Raw genomic sequence first — 26,242 nt, 5'->3', positions numbered from 1 at the left:
AATTAAAACAAGTAGGTGGTATTATTGGAGGAATGTTATTATTCTGGAAACATTTTTGTTGTCAGTATGTGAGATTTTCCCAGAAGAGAGAGAGACTTTAAATGATAAAATGAAAACTATCCCATAATTTACCCACCATGAAGCTGTCCTAGGTGTACATGACATTCTTCTTTCAGTCAAACATAATCAGAGTTATATTTTAAAAAATATCCTGGCTCTTTCAAGCTTTATAATGTGAGTGAATAGTAATAGTAAGAGATTTTTAGGCCCAGAAAAGTGCATCTATCCATCATAAAAGTAATCCATACAGTTCCAGGGGGTTAATAAATGCCTTCTGAAGCAAAGTGATGCATTTTTGTAACAAAAATATCAATATTTATAACCTTATAAACTGTAATTACCAGCTTCCGGTAACATCTGTCCATTTGTTCATGAGAGAATCAAGTTCCGGCGTATGACATAAGATGTAGGTGTAGCGTAAGTTTAGACGCCTCTCACGGTTCAAACATATAGGGCTGTGCAACAAACTCTACATTTTCTCTTTAAAAATTCTCGTTTTAGACTTCTAATTCGTGACCGGTGTTCCAATTGCTTTCAGCTGAAGGTAGCTAAAACTGGTCACTAGATGACGCCATACTGGTGAGTCCACTGATCTATATTAATTAAATATAGATCAGTGGGCAAGTCATGGATTTGAGATAAGATTTGTCCAAGAAGTTGCTAGATTTGTTGCTAGGCTTTTGAAAAAACTCTCAAAAGGGGCAGGGAAGTCGCTACATCTAGAGACAAAATTAATAAATTGGCAGCACTGGAACTAACCCTTTAAGTTTCTTTAGTCATCTTGTACAAGTTCACTAGCATAAAGATGTGGACTAAAAGACTCTGATATTGATTTCATGGGGTCTTTAATGAAACTCTGAGAAGCTTCTCACCATCAGCACTGCAAAGAACGTCAGATGTGAACACGAGCACTTTATGGTGTTATTGTCGATTTTTCTGTCTCACAGCCGGACGTCGTCCATGTAAGATTTCCTTTGAAGAAAACAGAGCAGTAAATTAAATTAATTATATAAACTAACTTGATGGGAACTGATCAATACAGCCATAAGTGAATTTACCTTTTCCATCCCAAGAACTGCAGGACACATTATCGACCTGTAAGAACATGTTTGATTTTTATTTTGTTTTCACAATGTCTGATTATTATAACAAAAAATGTTTTGCAGCAAAACCTTCATTGCCAGATCTTCCTTTTTAATGAACATTTCTATTTTGTTGGTAAGGTTGGAGATATTGGCGCCCATCGTTATTCCATAAACCTCATTGTTCAAAACAGTTTCATTCTGAATGAGAAACCATACAAGAATTAAAAAGCAGTCATCAATAATCAAATATAAACATGTGAATAGAACAGATCAAGAAACATTTGTCCCTCAATCCACACAATACCTCATTTTCATATTTAAGAACCGTAAAACTCCAACAAATGCAGTTCCATTGTTTTCAAGACGTGATTTGTCAAAGGCCTCGCTAGGAACGTTTACAGACCAGGGAAAGTCGCATTCAGGTTTTTATCAACAACCTGTGGAATTAAAATAAGAATTAGCACTGATAAATCAAGAATCCTAACTGGACATGCTTTAATGCTTCTCAGGCCTTACGTTGATCATGTTCTGATTTGAAGAGTAGCATATTTTAATGTCTTTGCTTTCTGTGTTCTTGGCTTGTCTTTGAAGAACACCAATAATATCCCCCATCACAATCGCTGCATTGCTTTTATTGCTTTTTTCCATCTGTTCCACCAGGGAGTCCATTTTCTCCATAGTCTCTCTGCAAAATTGATTGAATCACTTGGTATACTGTACTACAGTTTTAGACTTTATAGCCAATGGTAACGGCACACTTACGATGCTTTTGAGGGTTCAAGTGGTTTACTCTTGTCTGTTGTATTTTCTGTAGGTATATTGATGATAATCTCGGGTGGTGCAACAGTGCTAATTGGTTTGTTAGTTGTCTCATGTGTTGTGACACTGGTAGTTGGTTTGTTAGTGGTGGTGGATGACGGCGGTCTGACAGTAGTTGAACTTTCATTAACACAGATTACACACATCCATTTACTCCCATTAAAATGCAGAACATATTTGCTTCCTTCTTGCCCTTCAACACAAAGAAAAAAATAAGGAATGGATTTAAATTCTATCATAATATGTTCATGTTTAATGGGTTATATGCATTTTTCTAGTGATAAAGTATGTTTATGAGCTGCTAAATTCATAAAAAAATAATTACAATTAAAAATGAATTAAACAAAATTAATTCAAACTAAATCCTTACAATGATCTCATGATGGGAACCCCTAACACTTCTGTATATGAAGCCCTTGACGGAACCCTTTAAAGTTCTTTATAGTATGTATTATTGCCATAATTGCACTAAACAATATCAACTCCACATGAATAAATTACTCAAGCTTGTCAAAGCAAGTGCATTTTATGTTTAAAAAAACCTTAATGTTACCCTAATCTTATAACTTAATGATTTTTCATAGGAGAAAAGATATGCTGTCAGCTTGCATGTTGCACTATATTCATTTTGATTTAGAAATCAAACTTTGATGCGTGTGTGAAACAGACTTACCGCTGCATGTATCACTGTCATATGTAGCGTTTGTACATCTCTCTCCAGGATCAACAGGAAGGATTTTCAGACAACCTCAATAAATTAATAATTCATAATTGTGTCAGACGCAGTGTTATGATTTGAAGACTTCTGCTTTGCATATTGAGAACAGCATAGAAGGTAAAAAGAGGCCAACAGAAATAAAACGTTTGTGAATGTCAATCACGAATGTTACTAGACAACCAGTAGTGGTAACAGTCTCGACTGCTCATCACGGCTATTATCTGGGTTCACAAAACCTTTCAGGCTCGGGGTCGGAAATTACTCACTACTCTTGATTGAATTACTTGAGTAGCTTTACTAAGTAGGGCTGTGCAAAATTGACATAAATATATATATATAATATACTTTTTTTTTTTTTTTCTGGGAATTACTCTAATGATATTTGTACGATATTTTGTTGAGTGTGTTATTGTGCTGGTACCCTGCAGGTTTAGGACTGTCGTGGACAGCTGACTCCTAAAGTTTTTGATATTCTTCATATTCTGTGTGGTGCTCAGTTCACAGCAGTGCCTGAAATTATTCTTTCCAATACGTTTCAATTGATTTTTAACGTTTATGGGCATTTTATCTTTATAAATTCATTTTTTAAAACCTGATTATATGCATGCATCATCTTTTGTGTCTATTTTTTAAATGTAATCAAATTTATTTATAATAATAAGACATGCAGTTACAAATGCATAAATAATGTTTTGATGTTTTAAACATAAAATGTTGAATATTGATATTTGAAATTATTTAAAGCATGAAAAGATACTTTAAATGTGAAATTAATACTGCCACTAGGTGGCAGCAAGTCACCATTAATGAGGGAGTCATTGAGCTTCAACTGATTCAATCAAACAGCTGATTCATTCAGGAACGAAGCATTGATCTTAAGTAGAGGGTCAGTGAATCATTCATTCAACTGATTTGTTCAAAAAGCTTATTCATTCAGTAAGGAAACACCGCTGAATGTTTGCTGTGACTTTGTTTCGATCTATTTTCATTGGCAAAATAGAGCAAAAACAGGCAATATGGTGTCTAAAATGTAAGTCACTTAATGTTAACTTCTTGTTTATTAAACTTGTATAAAATCAACATCACATCTGTTATCATGCTGATATCTGTAGTCACTCTTCGTGTGATAGTTATTAACTATATTAAATTATATAAATTTAAGGTGTGTGCACACACATAATTATGTTCAAAAATAATATAAAAGTGAATTTTGAATGAGTGTGAATATCCACGGGCTAATTTCGTGCTACAGGCAAAACAAATGAAAAATGTCAATTTTGGTCGATTTCAGGTTTTCACAAAAATACGTTCATTAAGCCCTCGTATAGCGATCCATATGCTCCAAATAGCAATTAAACATCTAAAAGTATCTTTATTTGTGCATTTTCTGAGAGGAGTACCTTTCCTTTCACCCTGAAAAATGCTGTTTTTCTTTGCTCGCTTCTAGACAACTGGTGCTTTCTCTCAGAACAAGTTTGGTATCGTTGTAAAGTGCAGCATAACAACTTTTTGAATATTCATAGCCAATTCTCGATGGCATGAGTCTGAACCAATGAAATGTGATTTTCTTACTCACATCGACTGACAGATCTGAAGCACGCAATCCCGATATACACATATACACACAGTATTTCAAAAAATCCGTCTTGGCGAGTATTCATGCAAACATTATCTGTTATGTCTTAAGTGAACGATTGGTTAACATTTGGGGAAAAACATCTGATGTGTAACATTATACAACCCCATTTCCAAAACTTGGGACTTTATGTAAAATGCAATAAAATCCATAATCTTGAACCTTTTTTTTACTGACAAAAGTACAAAGAAAACTTTTCCAGTGATTTCCAACTTAATTTTATTTTGTAAATATATATTTAAAAAAATAGATTTTGATGGCTGCAACACATTCTAAAAATGTTGGGACAGAGGCAAAATAAAAGTGAAAAGATTATAGAATATCCAGGTTAAACTCTTTTGAAACAGTCTACAATTAGCAGGTGAATTGGTAATAGGTGAGGTTTAGGAGAAGGCTACATATCTGTTCAATGCAGGAATGCTGCTGAGTTCTCTGGGCCTGAGCTCATCTCAGATGGTCTAAAAGACAGTGGAAATGTGTGCTGTGGTCAGTTGAGTCCACGGTTCAGCTTGTTTTTGGAAAAAACTAACATCGAGTTCTCAGTCCCAAAAATGAAAGGGACCATCCAGATTTTCATTAGTGACAAGTGCAAAAGAAAACATCAGTCATGGTCTGGAGGTGCATTAGTGCAAACGGCATGGGTGACTCGCATATGTGTGAAGGAATCATTGATGTAGAGGTGTATATTGGGATTGTACAGAGACATAAACTGCCATCAAGACAACATCATTCCTGGGAAGCAAGGCCTCATTCTGCACGTAATACATCAGAGTGGTTCCTAGACAATCTGTCTGACTGCCTGACTGCAGTCCAGATCTGACTCTTATTGATAATGAATGGCCCATCATTAAAAGAAGAATCAGACAAGGGTGACCACACACTGTTGAGCAGCTGTCTTGTATCATGCAAGGTTGGGTAAAAATTCCACTTGCAAAACTGCAAAAATTAGTATCCTCAAATCCCAAATGATTAAAAAGTGTAATTAAATGAAAAGTAGATATGACACAGTGGTAAACATGCCTCTGTCCCAACTTTTTTGGAGTGTGTTGCAGCCATCAAAATTAAAAATTTGTTTACAAAATACAATCAAGTTGTTCAGTGAAAACATGGGAAAACTTTTCTTTGTAAATTTGTCAGAGGTTGATGAGAATTAGCAAATCACAGATTCTTGATTTTATTGCATTTTACAAAATGTCCCAACTTTTCTGGAAATGGGATTGTATTAGATACGTGGTACAGTAGGTCTTATTATAGCCCCAGACTGTCTGTTTCATTAATGTTAATCAAACAATTGTGGAATCATGAGGAAAAAGTTGAACATATATATATTTTCCTAAAGATATGGGTTTTGACTGGTTTGTGCCAAATTAGGTGTTATTAACAGGGATTTTAAGGTGATTTTGTTTTGGAACATTTAGAAAACTTTAACTCGATTTTTCTCAAAATTGACTTTGCTGACTCTATCGACTTCAAACAGGTGTAGCTAAGTTATTTTTTTTTTTTGTCAGATTTAGAATAAAATAACTAATTTTGCCATCACTGGTCATATATACTGAATTTGGTCTTTTAATATAACTGTCTTAAATCATGTTCACGTTTAGAAATTTCCAATGTCCCGAATGTTAAAAAATATTTTTATTAATTTGGCTATTTATCGTGTCGTATAAATACTTTTCACAAAATTCCTTCAGTTCTTCATACAGCATAATCTTCATATAGTCCTTATCTTGATATTTATGCTAATATATCTAAATATATACGGTGATGTGTTGATAAAAAGGCTGCAAAATAAATACGTCTTGTATTGGACTTTCCTGGTGAAATGACCATGTAAATATGTGAACCAGTCTAACCAGCCTGATATATAGGCCTACACTGTAGAAGAGGGCAAAATCTTACCTAGTGGTCTTTGGTTATTTGCATTGCAGCTGGTGGTGGTGCTAGTTGTCAGAGAGCCAGTTGTCACGGTGTTGGTCACAAAATGATCTTGATCAAGCAGAAGAGAAAAGATGGAATTAATACAACACTTGCTAAATATCAATAGTCTAAAATAGTCTGTGGTTGTACCGTACTATGATCTGCTGTTTCTCAAGAACTCATTGCATACAGAATCCATTCAAATAGTCTGATTTGTATATAATTTCAGTCTTGTGTTTGTTCTATATTTGCTTTGCGTTGATTGACAGAACATTCAGAATCCAAAATATCACCAACAGCGATGACGTCATAATGACTGACAGCAGTGTTTTCATGAGTGATCGCAAATGTGTACTTGTACTCGTGCGGTGTTGTGACAACACTCACCTGTTGAATTCAGGACTGATGATGGTAGACATTCAGATTCATTTAGTAAAAAACACATTTTTATGCCTTTAACCATCTCGTTCATTCTGACTTCATATTTCTCCCAGTTGTTTGTTATGTTGAAAAAGTATGTTTTGTCTGAGGTTTTGCATTGTCCTGGAAACAAGAGAGAACATTTTAACATTTTACATTTGTTGAGAAAAGTTTTAGTCGAGAATGTTTTATAAATAAAATATATACAGCAGTGTTGTTATCAATAACTAAAACGATTGTTTTCATCCATTGAAAATATAAATTTATTAATATAAATAACTAAAACTAATAAAAGTGACAAAATAACATACAATTATTTAAACTTTAACTAAAATTAAAAATATTATATTAATATTACTAAAAATGAATATGAATAAAGATTATAATAGTATATAAACGATAAAAAAACAGCACTGTTACCCCGGGAAGTGGTGTTTTGTTTGACATTCATTATGCAAAAATTCCCTATCAGTGTTTCAGCAGCTGGTGGACATGTCAGGTTTACAGCTGGAATAAAAATACATTATCTCTATGAATTTGTCAGTCATCACAAGCACTTTCAGAAAATAAATATACAGTATATTTCACATCTACCTGCGCAAGTTGATCTATTTAAGTATGTCAAATTGTCTCCGATGATCATTATTTTCGAGCAGGCTGCACAAACAAACACAACGTTATTAGGATATGCGCACCAAACAACATATCCATCAGCATTATAGACTTTCTTTTAAAGTTGATCCATGTCGGCAACATACTTATCTGGCTTGAAGCACAACAGACGATCATCAGCCACAGCAAATTCTGCTTTTGTCGAGACATAATTCCCAAAAACAGCCTGATGGAGACACAAGAGTTTGATTTTGTTTTCTACAGATATTAGAAATAAATTTTAAAGCATTTTCTTATTACATTCTTGAGATGTCCAAGAGGAGAAAGAGAGTTTCATCCGTTCACTTATGAAGCTGTACAGTTATGATCCGCTGCTCAGAGACACTGGAACACTGACATACGGTTCATTTGCATACATGCAAATCGTGTTTATTTGGGCTTTAACTGTGAATTTCAGTGTTCTTTTACAGTCAGGTCCAGTTATGTAAGTATAGCAAATAAATACAAATAAATATAATACATTTAATAATAGTTGCAATCATTGTAAGATGCCAGTGAATTCTTTGAAAGAATGAAATTGTGCATTCTTTCACAATAAATGACACTTGTTTTGTCATCTAATGACTGATATTCAGAAATTTTACAGCTTATTTGATGTGAACAGATGTTTTTGGGGGGCACTGAAAGTTCATCATGATGAATAATGACACTATTGTCTTTTTAGAGCTGCTTTACAACATAATTGAATTCTATTTGCATCATTGATCATTGTATAAAACTGCTTTAAAACAAAGAAATAAAGGTGAGTTGAGAATGATGAAGAATGACATCAGAAGTATTTAGATATATAACAGAGCATCAGTGTTTTAATATGTGTATTTTTATTAAGCAAATATACACATCCGTGTGCATGATTTGCCTTGATATATTAAATCAAATAAGCATGCAAATCTCTGACGCATGGACTTCAGTTTCATTCTGAAGATGCAAATTTGTGTTCTAAAAGAGGTTCAGTATTGTTGGTGTCGCTCTGACATCTATGTGCTCAAACATACGCATCACTAATATTCAGCACAATTCGATCCTCTCACAATAACAGACGTGTATTATTAAGTATTATTAAGTATTAGTGTATTACTACAGGGCTGTTGAATGCTTGAATCTGATTGGTTGACGAACGTTCTAAGGTGTGTAAATATTTTCAGGGAAACTCATGGCTAAAGTAGTTCAAGGCAGGTCTTGACCGCATCACATGTCCAGATATCACTTCGCCACGTGATTTCAGTCCTTACTGCCGACGACAGCAAAGGAAGCAAAACAACTATACTGACCAAGTAAATGAATATAGTAAACGATAGGATCAAAACCACCAAACTATTTCCATTTTTTTGCCACAAAATTACCGTTTTTTCATATGTACAGAAAGCACATAACCTATTTCTCCCATGCTTTTTCAAACGGGCACACTCTCACAGAGACCTGTTGTCAGCGCCGCTCTGACGATTTTATCAGTAAAATAGTTTAACAACTTAAAAGCTACATGACATTTCTCACTAGCGAGGTAATAACAGCGTTGTTCTTAAAGCAAAAAACAAAAAATACATTCATTCATAGAGCCTCGTCATGCCACGGCTGCCACACCAGAGCCCCCTCTCATAAAACCTGCCCTAGTTTTCCACAAGTATTTTTTTGGGGGGGTTATAGGCCGCAGGAGCTTGGTACACCTCTAAACCACGGCCCAGGTCCTCCCATGCTCCACGGCCCAGGTCCTCCAACGCTGGCCCACCATCCCTCCCCCAAGACCACCCTCCTGGACTGTAGTGTTTTGTTCATGTTGGGCATCAGGGCACCCTTAGAGGGGGGGATTCTGTCATGTCTTGTTTTGGTGTTGTTTCATGTTCACGGTTTATGGTTTATTTTTATTGTTATGCTTTGTTTCATTGCCTTGTTTGTTTTCCTTGTTTGCCAGGTGATTTCCCTCATGTTATCATGTCTCATGTGCTTCCCCTGTCTCATGTGTCATGTTCTGATTGGTTGTCATTGTCATGTGATTTCAGTTCTGTCCTGTCGTTGGTCCTTTGTCTTCATTGTTCACAGGTGTTCCTTGTTTGTTATTAGATTAGTCTCTTTGTATAAATAGCCCTCATGTTCCATTGTTATCTTGACTAGCTTTGTTTGTATGTAACCCGTTGTTGGTGAGTGTCAGGATCAAGTCAAGTCAAGTTTAGTCAAGCCATGTCAAGTCATGTCTGTGTTCATGTTCCTGTTAAACTTTGTATTTTGGATTATTGTTAATAAACTGCACTTGGGTTCTACCTACGCTCGCCTCCAGTGGACCTCCCCCTATGTTACACATTTGCTATCAATGAATGACTCAAGCAGGGTTGCCAGGTTTTCACAACAAAATCTGCCCAATTGCTCCTCAAAACTAGCCCAATCGCATTTCAGGGAGGGGTTCCCCAGTAAACATCACATTCCGGGGGGTAAAATCCACGTTTTTGGTGGGGCTCCCCTGGTAAAATTCTCATTCAAGGGCTAAATATCACGTTATTTGGGGTCGATTCAACCCGCGGACATGAAAAACAACCAGTGGAAACAGTGTAAAAGTAGCCCAATTCCTCGGGAAAACCGCAGATTTGGCAACACTGGACTCAAGCTTCCTTTACTAGCTCTGAAATTATGTTTTGGAATTTGAAGAAAGTAGTCCTACACACAAGAGCATTTTAAGGACAAATACCTTAATTTCTTACTTGTTCAACAGTCAATGAGCTTATATGTGCAATCTGAATAACTTAAAATTATTTTATTGTTATACATTAAATGCTGAGATGTTTTGTCAGTGAGGGACCTGTTCAATCGCTTTCTCAATGGTTGGTTAATTGCTCTAGACTCCGCCCACTCCTTCTCGTCCTGCACCAATTGACCCTTCGCCGGGAGTTTGATTGACAGGTGATCTAACCAATCATAACGCCGAATCCACCACGTGGTGGAATTAACGTTGGTGGACTTGAACTCGAAAAATTATGTGTACTGACGTCTTTCTGTGGTTGAAATGTGGTTCATTCATGTTTATTTGATTATATAAAATAACTAGTGAGATGATCGGTTAATGAGCCGCTTGATCTGAGGCACTACAGTGATCTGTCACACAGGGGCGGATCTATAAAATTATTTATAGGGTGGCAAAGGGGTGGCATGAGGTCTATGAGGGGTGGTGACACCCAAGCAAGCGCCCGTGCATAGTTTTTGGAGATTTATGGCCTGACATACACAATTGTGTTCACAAATATTGCATTACCACAAAGTAGTCATCTATATACTGTTTAAAATTAAAAATAAATAACAAGATTTCAATATCCATCATGGCACCAAGTAAAGACACTATATGAAAAACATCAACAGATTCTAAATGAGTCTGAGCTTGTATCACTAAAGGAGATGAGCAGTTTTATTAATATTACACAGGTTACTTTGACGGTATAAATCACATGTTTTAGTGCAAGTTAAAGAACAACAAAAACTTGTTTTTTGCAAACAATTTTTGATTTTCTGTTATTAACAGAGGTGGGAATGTCTGTGTGTGTTCACCCAGAACACCCTATCAACCACATACTCTAGCAACACCCCAGCAATTGCATAGCAAGAGCCTAGCAACCACCCAGAATCTCCTAGCAACCACCTAGCAACACTTTAGCAATCACCCAGAACATCTATATTCTGTCCTAACTGACCAAAGTTTTACGTTTTTTAAACAAGACTTTAAGTTAAGCATAAATTTGTTTTTCAAACCTTTCAGTCTAGTTATTGTTTTTCTTAATTGCTAATGCACAATTCATGAAACAATTCAACATTTTCTCACAACTATAAACACAATCTCAAAACTATACAAACCTCAAACTTCCAGGTCAAAATAAAATGTTCTAGTCAAACACATATTCTTGTCTGACAAAATCAAACTTTGGCGTCAGATGACACACAAAACGTTACAAATACACAGACTACTGCACTGCCCAGTGAACACTAGAGAGATCATATAACACTGTAACAAAAATCTTTATCTTATTGTAATTCAGGAATTATTTTGCAGCTACTGCACTATATAAAAATACATTTACAGATGCAGATGCAGTAAAATAGAGCAATTAACTTTTGGAGAATTTTTTTTTTTTTTTTTTTTTTTTTTTACTATTATAAATTGAGCATGAGAAAAATAAGTATGAACTTGGTATGCACCACAATACAGTATACTGTCAATTGCAGTAAAAGTAAATTTACCATCCTCTGCACATTTGGCCAAATTTCATTACAGTATATACAGTACTATAGCAGTGTATTGGTCTTCTGACACAAGACTATATCCCTAAGCAGTCATTTCTCAGTTCTGCAAAAATACAGTACACATAACAAATGGCTACAAAGAAAGTTGACAATCACAAATAGACCTTTATCCATGATGAAAGTGGAGCGTGAATCAGCTCGCCAAACAGTTAAGAAAACAATTCATGAGTGAACTTGGCTGCGCTGTGTTTATGACTCCCACTGAACCGGTTCATAAGAGTCATTTGTTAATGAAACTGACTACACTGGGCGCGCTGCGTGCAACTATCATGCACAGTTTATTGAAAGATGTGTTTTCTTGCCATTATTTTGCATTATGCTGTCTTTTTTAGGTCATCACATTGAAGTTTTGACTACACTGCTTACATTTATATTTTATTCTGTGATTATTTTGGGGTGGCAAAGCTTTTTTTTAGGGTGGCAGTTGCCACCCCGGTAGATCCGCCCCTGCTGTCACAACACAAAATGGTGTTTGTTTAAATTTCTTAAAAAATTACAAAATTTGAAACTTGAGACTGTTTCATATCATAAGTAACTTTCTCTGTCTTGTGTGTCGATATGTTGTCAGTGTCCTCTTTGCTCCGTGATGTTTTAAAACATGATGTGTGGCATGGCTTGTTGGACATAGCAACAGTAACTAAAGGAGGCGGGTCTTTGTGAACGGTGAATTTAAATATCCTGTGTGTTAGTCTTTTTATTTATACATTAAAAAATATATATATTTATAAATAAAGAAATAAAATGACAGATTAACACCAACAAAAAATGTTCTGGGCCACTAAAACCTTTTAAGTATTTTTTCCTGTTAAATATCTTTAAAAAGGTTCCTTAAAACAACATTTATTAATATGAATCGGGCCATCTATCTTGAATTTACAAAATGCATTCCTCCAGATACATTACAAACATTCATTTACATGAAGAAAGTCTCAATGTAAAGAGCAAATATAGAGTAACGGCGCCCTCTAGTTTCATTATACAGTCATTTCCCATGTAGAGGATTTTACTGAAAAAAAAAAACATATCAGGTTTAAAGCTTTAACTCATATATTGGCTAAAATATTAAACTATTAGAGATTTAAATTCATGTGCTGAACTAATTTCTACCATAAAAAAAACAAGAGTTTTTTCGGTAACACTTTATTTTACACTTACAGTGTTCTTGTTACACATATAAATTATGCATAATTACATGTGACTAACCCTAACCTTATAGTAAGTACATGTAGTTAATTGTTATTACTCATTACTTAAATGTATAATTACACTGCAACACTGACACCTCAAAATAAAGTGTAACCGTTTTTTCTCTCGTATTGAAATATATCAAACAAACGGTGTTTTCATGGTAATGTTTTAATTAACCAATTTATAATTTTCCATTTGTCCTCAATAATCACTTTCCATCCTGTTAGTCTTTTGTAAAATCACTCTTACTAAAAATAAATAGTTCCTTAATGACATCATCCTCCAGGAAGTGACATCATTATGGAGGGAAACATCAGTGATTTTCTGATGGATTCTGTGATGTCAGTTGGTTTATCTCGTAAAACATTCATCCTGTTTGATCAAATTGCATGAATCAGTTTGATAATATCAACATTTCACACAATGACTAAACTTAGCTCTTTATTTCATATTCTCTATCAGTGTGTATTGTGATGAAGAGTTTTGATTTCTGAATGATTTCTGAAAACACAAGCACATGTTTGTTTGTTTTTAAGTTTTTAAGTATTAAAACCATCATAAAGTGTGAAATGACCGTCATTTCTGTTAAAGGAGCTGCACAGAAGCACATCATGACAGATATAAATGTTTCGGCTGGAAGCACGACTTCACGTTAAAGGACGCATCGATCGAGGGTGTTATTGAGCGTCTGACTCTGATGTCATGGCTTCATTAATGGGCTGCTGTCTGTTATTCACTAATTAACATGTTTGCCTCTGATTATTGGCCCATAAAGCTAACATGGGTCATCATTTCATTATAGGATTTGAGGGAAAATCAATTTTGAACCTAGACTTTTTTTCTGTGTGATGTTTGCTTGAGCAATAAGAATTAGGTGTGTGTGTGTGTGTCTGTGTGTCTCTGTGTGCGTGTTTTTTGTGTGTGTGTGAGAAGTGTGTGTGTGTGCATCTGAGTGTGTGTCTGTGTGTCTCAGTGTGCGTGCAATGTGTGTGTGAGTGTGTGTGTACATGTGTGAGTGTGTGTCTGTGCATGTGTGAGTGTGTGTCTGTGCATGTGTGAGTGTGTGTCTGTGCAAGTGCGCTTTTTTTGTGTGTGAATGTGTGTATGCATGTTTGTCTCTTTGTGTGTGTGTCTCTGTGTATGTTTTTTGCGTGCATGAGAGTGTGTGTGCTTGTGTGTGTATGTGTGTACATGTGTGAGTGTGTGTCTGTGTGTGTCTCTGTTAATGTGTGAGTGTGTGTGTGTGTCTGCGAGTGTGTACACATGAGTGTATGTGTGTGTGTGTGTGAGTGTGAGTGTGTGTGTGTGTCCAGTACAGGTTTCTACATGCCCGTAGAGCAGCTGTCTGTGTGAATGGAAACAGGGACAGACCTGTCAATCATCATTCAACAGCTGCTTCATGTGTGTGAGTGTGAGAATGTGTTTTAATTAGTGTATGATAATGTCCAGACAGCTGACCTAAATAAACCAGCAGGGTGAGCAGGACCAACCCAGAATAAAGGGGTTTATTTTACAATAATGATCAGATGACTGCAAAGATTTTTGAATGTTTTTCAGTCTCTTCTGCTCATGATTTCAGCATTTATTTGATCAAAAATACAGTAAAAATTGTGAAATATTATTCTAATGTAAAGCAGCTGTTTTCTATGTGAATATAATGTAAAATGTAATTTATTCCTGTGATCAAAGCTGAATTTTCAGCATCATTACTCCAGTCTTCAGTGTCACATGATCCTTCAGAAATCATTCTGATATGATGATTTGCTGCTCAAGAAACATTTATGATTATTATCAGTGTTTGAATATAAAGTTCTAAAAGAACAGCATAGAATCTTTTGTAACATTATAGATGTCTTTACTGTCACTCTTGATCAGTTGAATGCGTACGTTCAGGCTCTTTTGATTGAAGTTCAGTCGAAACAGAACCAGCAGCAGTTCAGTCACTCTGACTCTCAATCATTCATGGCTGAAAATAAATGTGTTTTGATTTACAACTCGAGCAGCTGTGAGCCGTATTCAATGCTAAAGACATCAGTGTGAACCGATCGAGAACAGACAGATCGAAATGATTGTCTGCTGCTGTCCTGAATCCTGCTCTTTTAGTGCCGTCACTGTTTTATAGCCCACCGTAAAACCTGTTTAAATAATGTCTTTTCACAGCTAAAGGACAATTAAACTGGAGGAAAACTGTGATTTTTCTCTGAAATTAATTTGGAGCCTGTCTAGATTTTATTTCTTTGCATTTAACTTTTTGATAACATAGCTTTTACATTTACATTAATGCATTTGGCAGACATTTTTCCCTAAAGGGACTTACTTTTCATTGAAGGCATACATATTTATTTATTTATTGGTATTTTTATTTTAATTAATTACTTTATTTATTATTTTATTTATTTATTTGTATTTATTTATTTTTATTTATTCGTATTTAATTATTTCTTATTATTTGTTTTATATTTTATTATTTGTTTTTATTTTTTATTTTATTTATTTATTGTATTTTTATTTTTAATTAATGTTTTTATTATTTCCATTTAGTCTTATGTATTTTAATTTTTTATTTGTATTTATTTGTTTATATTTATATTTTATTTATTTTATTTGTTTTTATTATGATTTTTATTTTTTATTTATTTTTATTTATTTTTTTATTTAATTATTTCTTATTATTTATTTTGATATTTTATTTATTTGTTTAATTTTATTTTAATTTATTTTAATTTATTTTGTGGTATTTTTATTTACTTTAATTAATGTATTTATTATTTCCATTTAGTTTTTATGTATTTTTTATTTGTTTGTTCTTATTTATTTATTTTTTATTTATTATATTTTTTATTTGTTTATAATGTATTTGTTTTATTTGTTTGTTTGTTTTTATTTTAATTTATTTTTATTTTATTTGTTTATTGGTATTTTATTTATTTTAATTAATTAATTTATTTATTTACTTTACTTTTTACTATCATTTTATTTGAATTCATGCATCCCCTAATTGAAACCATGACTCTGGCGTTTCTAGTGTTAAGCTCTTCTTTGAGCTACAGGAAAGCTGTTTGAGATATGTGAAGATATGTGCTTATGCATGTTGATATGGATGTAATTTCAGATTGATCTGTATCAGTCAGAAATGCTTCTCCTCTCTGATATAAATCTGACTGAATCTCCCGCAGATCGAGTCCCTGAGAACCAGAGAAAATGAGTAAACATAATTTATGACCCCAGGAGCTTTTAAATGGCTGAAACAAAGCAGCTGCTCATGTTTCTACCATTAATATTTGATGGGTTTTCTTTTACAAGGTCACAGGGTGGCACTTTACACTGGACATCGGCCACAAACAAACAAACAACCAGAGAAATGACCATTAACTCCATATTCATAATCACACAGAGATGATGAGAGAGTGTGCAGAGTTTAACTCGTCACGGGAGACACGGATGCGCAAAACTCACGTTTAAATGTAAAGAATAAGAAGGTCATGTGACCAGTGGAAAAACCCAGAGCGAGTCGAGAGCGTCTCCGCTGTGGATTGTTTTTACTGATGTTATCCAGGGAAGATCCACGTGTTATTTGTGATTTGATCAGTGCTGGTTTTCAAAGTAGTGTGAATGAAACTGCTTCTGCTTCATGAAGCCGTTTCTGTACAGGTTTGATTGGCTGGATTAAAGCTTCTGATAAATGAACAGATGAAACGTAAGAAACTAAAACAGGTGCAACACTTGCTCTCTTCTAGGAGTCCAGACTCTGAATGAGTGCAGAAGACCGGGGCAAGTTGTCACATTTGTACTCCAGTGAAACTTTTCAGAGTAAGAGTGATTTTCAAACTATTTCTATATAGACACAAACCATAAAAAAACATATCTACACTATTATTGCCCAGCAACAAAATAAACTGTTTGACGCCTACAGGGGCATGTTGTCACACTTGTGTTTATTGACACTGATTTGAGAAATAAAATTAATGTTAACTGAAACTATTTATTTATTTATTTAACACTTATTTTATTTAAAGTTGCCAAGGACAATTTTCTCATTTTTATTTAGTTTAACTTGAACTAAAATAACTAAAACTAAAACTGAACTAAAAATCAATAAAACTCAATAGACATATTTTGAAGAAAACAAAAACCTAATAAAAATTAGAAAATGCACAGCGAAATTACTAGAACTTCAACTAAAATTAAAATGGATAATATAAAAACCTATACTTATAATAAATAAGTATTTCAGACGTAATAAAAAAATATCAAAACTATGTATACAATTAAAAAACTAATAATATTTAAAATAACAAAATTACTTAAACTTGAACTATAATTAATATGAAAATATTAAACAACAATATTTTAATTTGTATTATGTATTATATTTCATTAAAAAATAAATAAAAACTATAATAGTATTTCAGTCATACTCAATTAATACAGGATATTATGAATCCCGACTTAATGTAGACATTTAAAAAAGTATAACATTTAAAATATAAAAACAAAAATTTACTTCAAAGTATTATTGTAATTTTTACTAAATATTATATTTTCTTCAAACTGTTAGTAAAAAACGTGTCCCAGTAATGCTAAAATAACTATTGTGAATACTGACTTGTTGAAAACTAATTAAAAAATGAATAAAAATGACTAATACATGAACTAAAATGAAAATAAAAATATGAAAAGGTCCCACTTTATATTAGATGTCTTACATTTAAATTAATCATTTGATACAATGCACTTATAGTGTACATACATGTTTTTACATTGTACTTATATTTAAAAAAAAAATACATGCATACCTAATTACATCTGCAATTAATTTCTGTAATTATAATTACACTATTCACCCTACCCATCCCACCAAGCAGCACAAGTGTTTTGCAATACAATATGAACACAATAATACACTGTACTCATGTATGTTCATAGTAGTTTAGACTCCTAAAGTGCGACCAATAAAAACATTCAAGTATAATGCATGTAAATGTGTGCATTATAATAATCAGTCGTGGAGTTTGTGCTGAACATCATCTTCTCTTCATTATTTGTTCATCAGTGTGGGTGTTTTCATCTTTTGAGTGTGTTTGTTGGTCTCTGCCCAGACGTGCCGTCATTACAGGCGATGACATCATGCAGTCTGGGGGAGTCTCGGGCGTCTCGTCCCGCTCGCCGTCTCCAGACCTCCTGGGTTCAGGACGCACAATCACGGGACAAAAGACACCTGAAGCGCTGCTGTACCGCGGTAAGGCGAGGACGGGCCCTTCATCAGCGGGGGGTCAGAGAGCGACACTCGTGTGTGAAGAGCCCTGCGGGGTCACATGTCACAGGACAGGAGTGCAGGAATGTCACAGAAGATGATTAGAAGTGAGGTGTGAAAACTCTACAGTCACAAACTAAAACTGATCCAGGCTTACTGAAGTTCACTCAATTAAAATCCTGTTATCCGTTACTAAAGTTCAGTAAATAAGTACTTAAGTTTCATTTATTTTATTTCCATTCTAATGTATTTCATTTCTTTTGATAAAAATGAAATTTACTCTCTCTCTCTCTCTCTCTCTCTCTCTCTATATATATATATTTATATATATTTATATATACTGTATATATATATATATATATATATACACACACATGTTTTTTAATTGTCAACAAAAGTACTAAAACTGACATATATAATATTTACTTTCAGTATGTAGGCTATATAGAAATATTACAAAACCTGACTTGATAAAAATGAAATTTACTCTCTATATTTATATTTTAAATGTATATTTATAATATTTATATTTTATTTATTTTATTTGTGTTTAATTATGATTTATTTTTATTTATTTTTATTTTTATTTTTAATTAATTTATTTTTATTTTATTTAATTATTTGTTATTATTTTGTTTTGATATATTATTTGTTTGTTTGTTTTTATTTTAATTTATTTTTTATGTTATTTGTTGTTCTCTCTATATTTATATATTATATTTACTGTATATATACATATACACACAAGTGTTTTTTAATTGTCAACAAAAGTACTAAAACTGACATATATAATATTTACTTTCAGTATGTAGGCTATATAGAAATATTACAAAACCTGACTTGATAAAAATGAAATTTACTCTCTCTATATATTTATATTTTAAATGTATATTTATAATATTTATATTTTATTTATTTTATTTGTGTTTAATTATGATTTATTTTTATTTTTAATTTTAATTAATTTATTTTTATTTTATTTAATTATTTGTTATTATTTTGTTTTGATATATTATTTGTTTGTTTGTTTGTTTTTATTTTAATTTATTTTTTATGTTATTTGTTGTTCTCTCTATATTTATATATTATATTTACTGTATATATACATATACACACAAGTATTTTTTAATTGTCAACAAAAGTACTAAAACGGACATATATAATATTTACTTTCAGTATGTAGGCTATATAGAGATATTACAAAACCTGACTTAATAAAAATAAAATTTACTCTCTCTCTCTCTATGTATATTTTAAATGTATATTTATAATATATATATATATATTTTATTTATTTTATTTGTGTTTAATTATGATGTCTTTTTATTTTTAATTAATTTATTTTTATTTTATTTTATTATTTGTTATTATTTTGTTTTGATATTTTATTTATTTGCTTAATTTTATTTTTATTTATTTTTATTTACTTTATTTAATGTATTATTTATTTGTTTATAATGTATTTATTTTATTTGTTTGTTTGTTTTTATTTTAATTTATTTTTATGTTATTTGTTGTTCTCTCTATATTTATATATTATATATACTGTATATATATACACACAAGTGTTTTTAATTGTCAACAAAAGTACTAAAACTGATATATATATATTCAGTATGTAGGCTATATAGAGATATTACAAAACCTGAACTAATAAAAATGAATAAATCTATATAGACATATTTTTTTAGAAAGCTACAAACACAAACACATAAGAACATTACTAAAACTTTAACTAAAGATTAAAAAACAGAAAAAAAAATATATAAAAACTAATTAAAAATTTAATAAAAATATAATGTCATATAAATATTAATACAAACTATAATGTCATCTAATAAAATGCCACTGCACTCATCTGTGTTTTTCTCTGTCCCAGATTTCTGCTGTGAAAGTTTAAGGCAGTTTTTGGTTGGATGTGTTTGTTTTTGTTAATGATGTAATAATCTGAGAGTGATGCTGATCTAGAGCTGTGAAACAGAGAGATGACCTGCTGAGAGCGAACCACATGACACATCCCCAAACAAAGAGGTTTGAGATGCAGGGATGACTTTACTGGGCTGGAACTCACACACACACACACACACACACACAGTCAGTGTGTTTGTGAACAGTCAAGGCTGAATGTAATTGATGTGTAAATGAGAACAGAGGGCTTCACAGCGGGACGGGTGGATGATGATGTCATGCTCAGGCGCAGGTGCTCAGGGGTCTTCAGAAGCGCGGGGTCAGCGTGTTTGTGTTAGCGTTTGAATAGAGCAGATTATCAGCGCAGGTTAGAGGTGATGGAGCCCTGCGGAGCCGAGCGGGTCTCTGGAGCACAGGTGTCAGTGTGTGGGAATGAGCTTCACCCGTCCAGCAGAACATTAACAAACTATTACTGACTCAAATTATCTGGTATTTAATGATGTTCTCAAAACATTCACACAATGGAATTTTTTTGAATTCCATCTTTTTAAATGTTACTTGTTTCAGAATGTTCAGAGAACATTCAAATGTAACATTGACATAGTTGCAAAATGATCAAGTGGAATGTTTTTAAACATTTTAAAAAATTCTGAAATAATGTTATCTATCTTAATTTCTGTTAATCTTGACAGTGAAAAAATGTTCAGGTCATAGAATGAAACTAATCAAAATAATACATAAAATAATATATTTTGCATTTTTAAAAAAAATGGTATGAAAATGATCTTAATGATAATAAAAAATAGGCATAATTTTCTTTATGCAAAAATTAAAATAATTTAAAAAATATTATTTCACTCAAAAAAAAAAAAAAATAGACCTGGATATTTTAGAGTGCTGATATTTTTACATTTTAATTTATGCAGTAAATCATTATTATGTTTACGTCAGTAACCTGTAAACAACTCATTTACAAGAGTTTGATTTTTTCACTATCGTTAAAGATTCTATTAAACACTTTATTACTTTAACAAAAAAATACCTTTTTTTTGGGATTTAAGATTTCTTTTATGAAAAGATTTTCCAAGTTATAGCGTTTATTCCCAAAATACTATTCTATTAGCATTTATATACTATTATAACATTTATTAATATTTTGAATTTAAATTTTATTTATATTTTTTTAGTTTTCATTTTAATTTGAGTTAGCTTTGAAATTGTATGTGCTTTTGTCATTTATATTCGTTTTTTAATATTTCTATTTAGCTTTTAATTGAAGTTTTAGTAATTTCAGTTCTTCAATGTAAACTCTTGTTTAAAATATTTTTTTGTAGAATATTATATTTTATTTTATTTCAGCTTTATTACACTAGTAATAAAAAAAAATAATTGAATAGCTTTATTTGTAGTTTTAGTTAACCTTAACAATGGGTTATTCACACACACACACACACACACACACACACACACACACACACACACACACACACACTCACAAACTTGTATATGTGGTTTACGGGGACTCTACATAGACATAATAGTTTTTATATTGTACAAACTGTACATTCTCTCCCCATACATTACCCCTCACCTCACCCCCCAACACACACACACACACACACACACACACACACACATAGAGTTAAAAGAACAAAAATTGATCCAAAAGTAAGTTTTCTGATTTGAAGCTCTTCGGAGTAAATCAGCCCTGCTCACGGTCTCCAGGTGGATCTATTGAGTGTTTGGGGAGATGAGGGGATATAGTCTGTTTATGGTTTAGTCTCTTTCTCTCCGGTCATATTTGCCTGTTGCACATAAATCAATACTGATGCTTTCATCTGCCTCCTTAGGATGCTTCAAACACACACACACACACACACACACACACACACACACACACACAGGTAGCCGGAGGTTCAGCTAGAAGAGAGGATCAAGGCATTAATCTCTCTCGTGTCTCACTTGATTTAGTTTCTCGAATGATTTCTGTTCTGTGATGGAATATGTCAGAATGCCATTAGTGGCCACACATGTAATATTAATATGTGTCAGAGTTTGAAGCACTCTTGCTGTTATGATGGACGTGTTCATGCAGTACAAAGTCAGCAAGACATTCTTTAGAAAATAATGCGAGCCGACCGCTGACACTGCCCGAGGCCTCTAATAAAATCCCTCAAAACAAAAGATGAAGCCTCGTTCAGATCAGAGCATCAGCTATTGATCCAGGACAACAGGACAGAGTTGATTGTGTTGACGCGGGCGAGCGGATCTGAAGGTGTGAGTCCCACGCCAGCGTGTGCCGAGATGCTGGAGCTGTTGTTCTTCCCTCAGTTCTGAACATCAGAGGTGATCGTGGCAGTGCCACGCTGGCTTCAGGCGAGAGATGCTTCTGAACATCCACTGAGTGAAAAACTCACCGCCCTGAAGCTAGGGTCGTGTGGCTGCTTGCCGGGGTGTTGCTATGCATATGCTAAGGTGTTATTTTTGACAGCAAGTTTTGATTTAATTTTAGTCATCTGAATTGTTTTCGTCTAGTTTTTGTTGAATAAATAATAAATAATCATCAGATTATAGTTGACTAAATCTACAGTAGATTTATGTGGATGCTTTGGTGTTTTGAGTGGTTACTAGGGCGTTGCTATGGTGTTTTGAATGATTACTAAGACATTGCTGTGGTGTTTTAAGTGGTTACTAGGGTGTGGCTATATGGTTGCTGTGATGTTTTTAGTGGTTACTAGGGCATTGCTATGGTGTTTTGAGTGGTTACTAGGGCATTGCTGTGGATGCTTTTGTGTTTTTTTAGTGGTTACTAGGGAATTGCTATGGTGTTTTGAGTGATTACTAAGGCATTGCTATATAATTGCTAAGGTGTTTTGAATGATTACTAGGGTGTTGCTATATGGTTGCTAAAGTATTTTGCATGGTTACTAGGGAATTGCTGTGGATGCTATGGTGTTTTGAGTGGTTACTAGGGCTAGGCTACATGATTGTTAAGATGTATTGAGTGATTACTAGGCCATTGCTGTGGATGTTTTGGTGTTTTGAGTGATTACTAGGGTGTTGCTATGGTGTTTTGACTGGTTACTAGGGTGTTGCTATGGTGTTTTGACTTGTTACTAGGGTGTTGCTATGTGGTTGCTAAGGTGTTTTGCATGGTTACTAGGGCATTGCTGTGAATGCTTTGGTGTTTTGAGTGGTTACTAGGGCTAGGCTACATGGTTGTTAAGATGTCTTGAGTGATTACTAGGCCATTGCTGTGGATGTTTTGGTGTTTTGAGTGATTACTAGGGTGTTGTTATGGTGTTTTTACTGGTTACTAGGGTGTTGCTATGGTGTTTTGGCTTGTTACTAGGGCTTTGCTATGTGGTTGCTAAGGTGTTTTGCATAGTAACCACTGTAACCATTGCTGTGGATGTTATGATGTTTTGATTGATTACTAGGGCGTTGCTGTGGTGTGTTGCTATGGTATTTTGTCTGGTTACTAGGGCATTGCTATGTGGTTGCTAAGGTGTTTTGAGTGATTACTAGGGCATTGGTGTGGTGTTTTGAGTGGCTGCTAGGGTGTTGCTATGCAGCTGCTATAGTGTTTGTGTTCTAGATGTTTTCTCCCTCTCTCGTGTGAACAGAGTTCGATCTTCTGGTCTCTAGATATGGCTAGATTGAGTCTCTCAAATCATTAATGCTATGATCACTTGCACTAGTGAAGGTTCACTTAGTAAACTGCACTAAATATTCTGAAATTTAGTGTGTATGTGTGTGTAAGTTCCATTATTTGATTTTACAGGACTTCAAACAATTGTTCTAATTATGAACTTATTAACCTAGTGACTAAATTTGATGTTTTAGACCTGGCAGTGTGTTTCAGAGTTAATGAACAACATGCACAAATTGTGATTATCTGTCCAGATTTCCTATCAGCTTAATTTCTAATTGGTTCTAGGATTGACTGTGTTTTAAGAGCGTGTGTTGAACATGATCTGGCCTGAGGAGACGACGGACCTCTTCACTCCATTAATGAGGGAATCATGTGTTTGCACACTGATGCGCTTTGATGTTGGATTTACTCTCCATCAGCGCGTCTATTGATCGGCCGTTAGATAGTGCCGCTCACATCAAAGACTAGTTAACCGCGTCACCTCATCACCCAAGAATGAGGGTGAAACTCTGGTCAGCGCTAAAGACACACACACATAAACGCTTTCGTTTCTCAAATGATATTGACTTTGTGTGTGTTGTAAAAATTTACTGCTAATCATTGAGAAGACATAAGCATAACTTAAAAGGAAATAAAATGTGTATAATTGGAAAGAGAAATGCAATGATTTGCTCAAAATAACTCTAATCAAAAGTCAAATATTTCAATATTATCTGAGCTGCTCATTTTATAGCTCTATACTCTACTGTAAGACAACTAACTAATGTTTAAGGTAACCATAAATATTCTTCATGTCAATTTAACTGGTTTTCCAGACAATATTTATTTTTATATATATTCATACATACACACATATATAAAAACATTTATGTTAAATACGATTAATCATGATTAATCAAATTGACAGCACTAATTTTTATTTATTTCCAGTTAATAGTTGTAGTGCTTCAACTTAAACTTATTTCAGTCAACATTTCTTTGTAAGTTTTACAACTAATAATTATGTTTTATTTAAATCTTTATTTCAATTAACAGAAATGTTTTTAATAGTTTTAGTTCTAGTTAATGACCCCGTTGTGTACAAGAAATTGCAGAAGAAACATTTGAGAAATGACGATTGATTTCTCTGAATAATCCCTGTGTCCTTCTCTCGTGTTTAGGAAGATGAGTGAACGGATCATACGCTTTCTTTCACACATTAAGACCTTGAACCACCATGTGATTTTCCCAATGAACTGACTTTCACACATGCTTTACTGGAGCGGAGCAGGTGATGTCATGCCTCAAATCATTCTGTAATGTGGTTAAATGTTTAACTATCACCTCATGCTCCACATCATCCTGTCTGACACACATGTATTTCCCCTGCTCACACAGATCTTCGGCTTGTGGGTGATGTCAAACTCAATTCAGCAGAAAAAACCCTCTTCACTTCAGTCGCTCTTCATCAGATCTGAAATGCTGCAAGTAAGAAGTATTGTTCATTGTTAGTTCTTGTTAAAGGGGACCTGTTACACCTCTTTCACAAGATGTAATATCAGTCTCTGGTGTCTCCAGAATGTGTGAAGTTTCAGCTCAAAATCCCCCACAGATCATTTATTAGAGCTTGTCAAATTTGCCTCTATTTGGGTGTGAGCAAAAACATGCCGTTTTTGTGTGTGTCCCTTTAAATGCAAATGAGCTGCTGCTCCCGCCCCCTTTCCAGAAGAGGGCGGAGCTTTAACAGCTCAACAACAACAAAGCTGGAGAATCTCACGCAGACAAAATGACGAAAGTGTTCAGCCTTACATTGTTCAAACAGGAGTCGACACTGATGGAGAGACTCAGGAAGAAGTTACAACTTTTAGACGTTTCTGAATGGTTAGTGGATAAATTGATGTAGTTGCTGTGGAGTTGATTCAACTCATCCACTAGCATGTGCCGTCATGTTCATCTTTTGTGTTGAATTGACCCTCGTTTGTGAAGCAGTCCGGCATAAAATGACGGCATGACAACAACACTCTACTACAACAACTCTTCCTCTTCTCTAAAGCAGCCCAACATGGCCCCGCCCCCCTTTGTTGTGTGTTCTCGGGGGGCGGGGTTTATGTAAATTTTAGGGTTTGTTTTGTCACTTACTCAGGAAGAAGCTCATTGTAGTCTCTACCAGCCATTTAAAAAGCGATAAAAGAAAATATCTCCCTTTGCATTGAACTTTGATCGTCGTAACTTTGCAGATGTTGTTTATGTTCAAACAGCAACATTACACACTAACTAAAGTTAAAAAAGTCAAATCATAATCAACCACACCTTTAAATGTGTTACTGTAACAAATGAAACTCTATTTGTAAAGTGTTACCTATAAAATATATGCAATAAAAAGCAAGAAAACACAATTCATAACCAGTGCAAGAAGAGCCCTAAAACCCATATGTCTGAAATTTGCATTTGAAAACGAGACAAAAATATGAATGAAGAACCTCATTTTATGCAGTGCGTTCAACACTAGATCTATTGTTTTGGCATTTAAAACAGTGCAAACTTATTTTTGTCAAATGCTTTGCTTGTTGCATCTTTCTTTACAATTTGATTGTACACACTGAAAAAATGTCTAAATTAACAGCTTTTATTCAAGTCAAAAATATTATGTTCC

The 26,242-nt window shown here is 33.7% G+C and overlaps 1 protein-coding gene across 1 annotated transcript; it reads right to left on the bottom strand.

Annotated features, from left to right (window-relative positions):
- Positions 1–932: 932 nt before the first annotated feature.
- Positions 933–7,645, bottom strand: LOC125269243. Its single transcript, XM_048192119.1, has 13 exons — positions 7,568–7,645; positions 7,414–7,493; positions 7,250–7,312; positions 7,076–7,162; positions 6,623–6,778; positions 6,218–6,304; positions 2,638–2,712; positions 1,908–2,157; positions 1,662–1,830; positions 1,450–1,582; positions 1,233–1,343; positions 1,119–1,155; positions 933–1,032 (listed from the first exon to the last, which is right to left on the bottom strand). Coding segments are annotated over exons 1-10 (1,011 nt in total). The 5' UTR covers positions 7,570–7,645; the 3' UTR covers positions 933–1,032; positions 1,119–1,155; positions 1,233–1,343; positions 1,450–1,540.
- Positions 7,646–26,242: the final 18,597 nt, after the last annotated feature.

The sequence above is a fragment of the Megalobrama amblycephala genome, linkage group LG5, assembly GCF_018812025.1.
Source record: "Megalobrama amblycephala isolate DHTTF-2021 linkage group LG5, ASM1881202v1, whole genome shotgun sequence".
NCBI classification, from domain to species: Eukaryota; Metazoa; Chordata; class Actinopteri; order Cypriniformes; family Xenocyprididae; genus Megalobrama; species Megalobrama amblycephala.
Note: the sequence above shows the minus strand (reverse complement) of the source record. Positions and strands in the feature narration are given on the sequence as shown.

Excerpts from the sequence above, each read along its gene's own strand:
- LOC125269243 (XM_048192119.1), bottom strand. Across the intron at positions 6,305-6,622 it reads ATCAGTCCTGAATTCAACAG|ATCATTTTGTGACCAACACC; the intron begins GTGAGTGTTGTC and ends TGCTTGATCAAG. Across the intron at positions 2,713-6,217 it reads AAATAACCAAAGACCACTAG|GTTGTCTGAAAATCCTTCCT; the intron begins GTAAGATTTTGC and ends TAATTTATTGAG.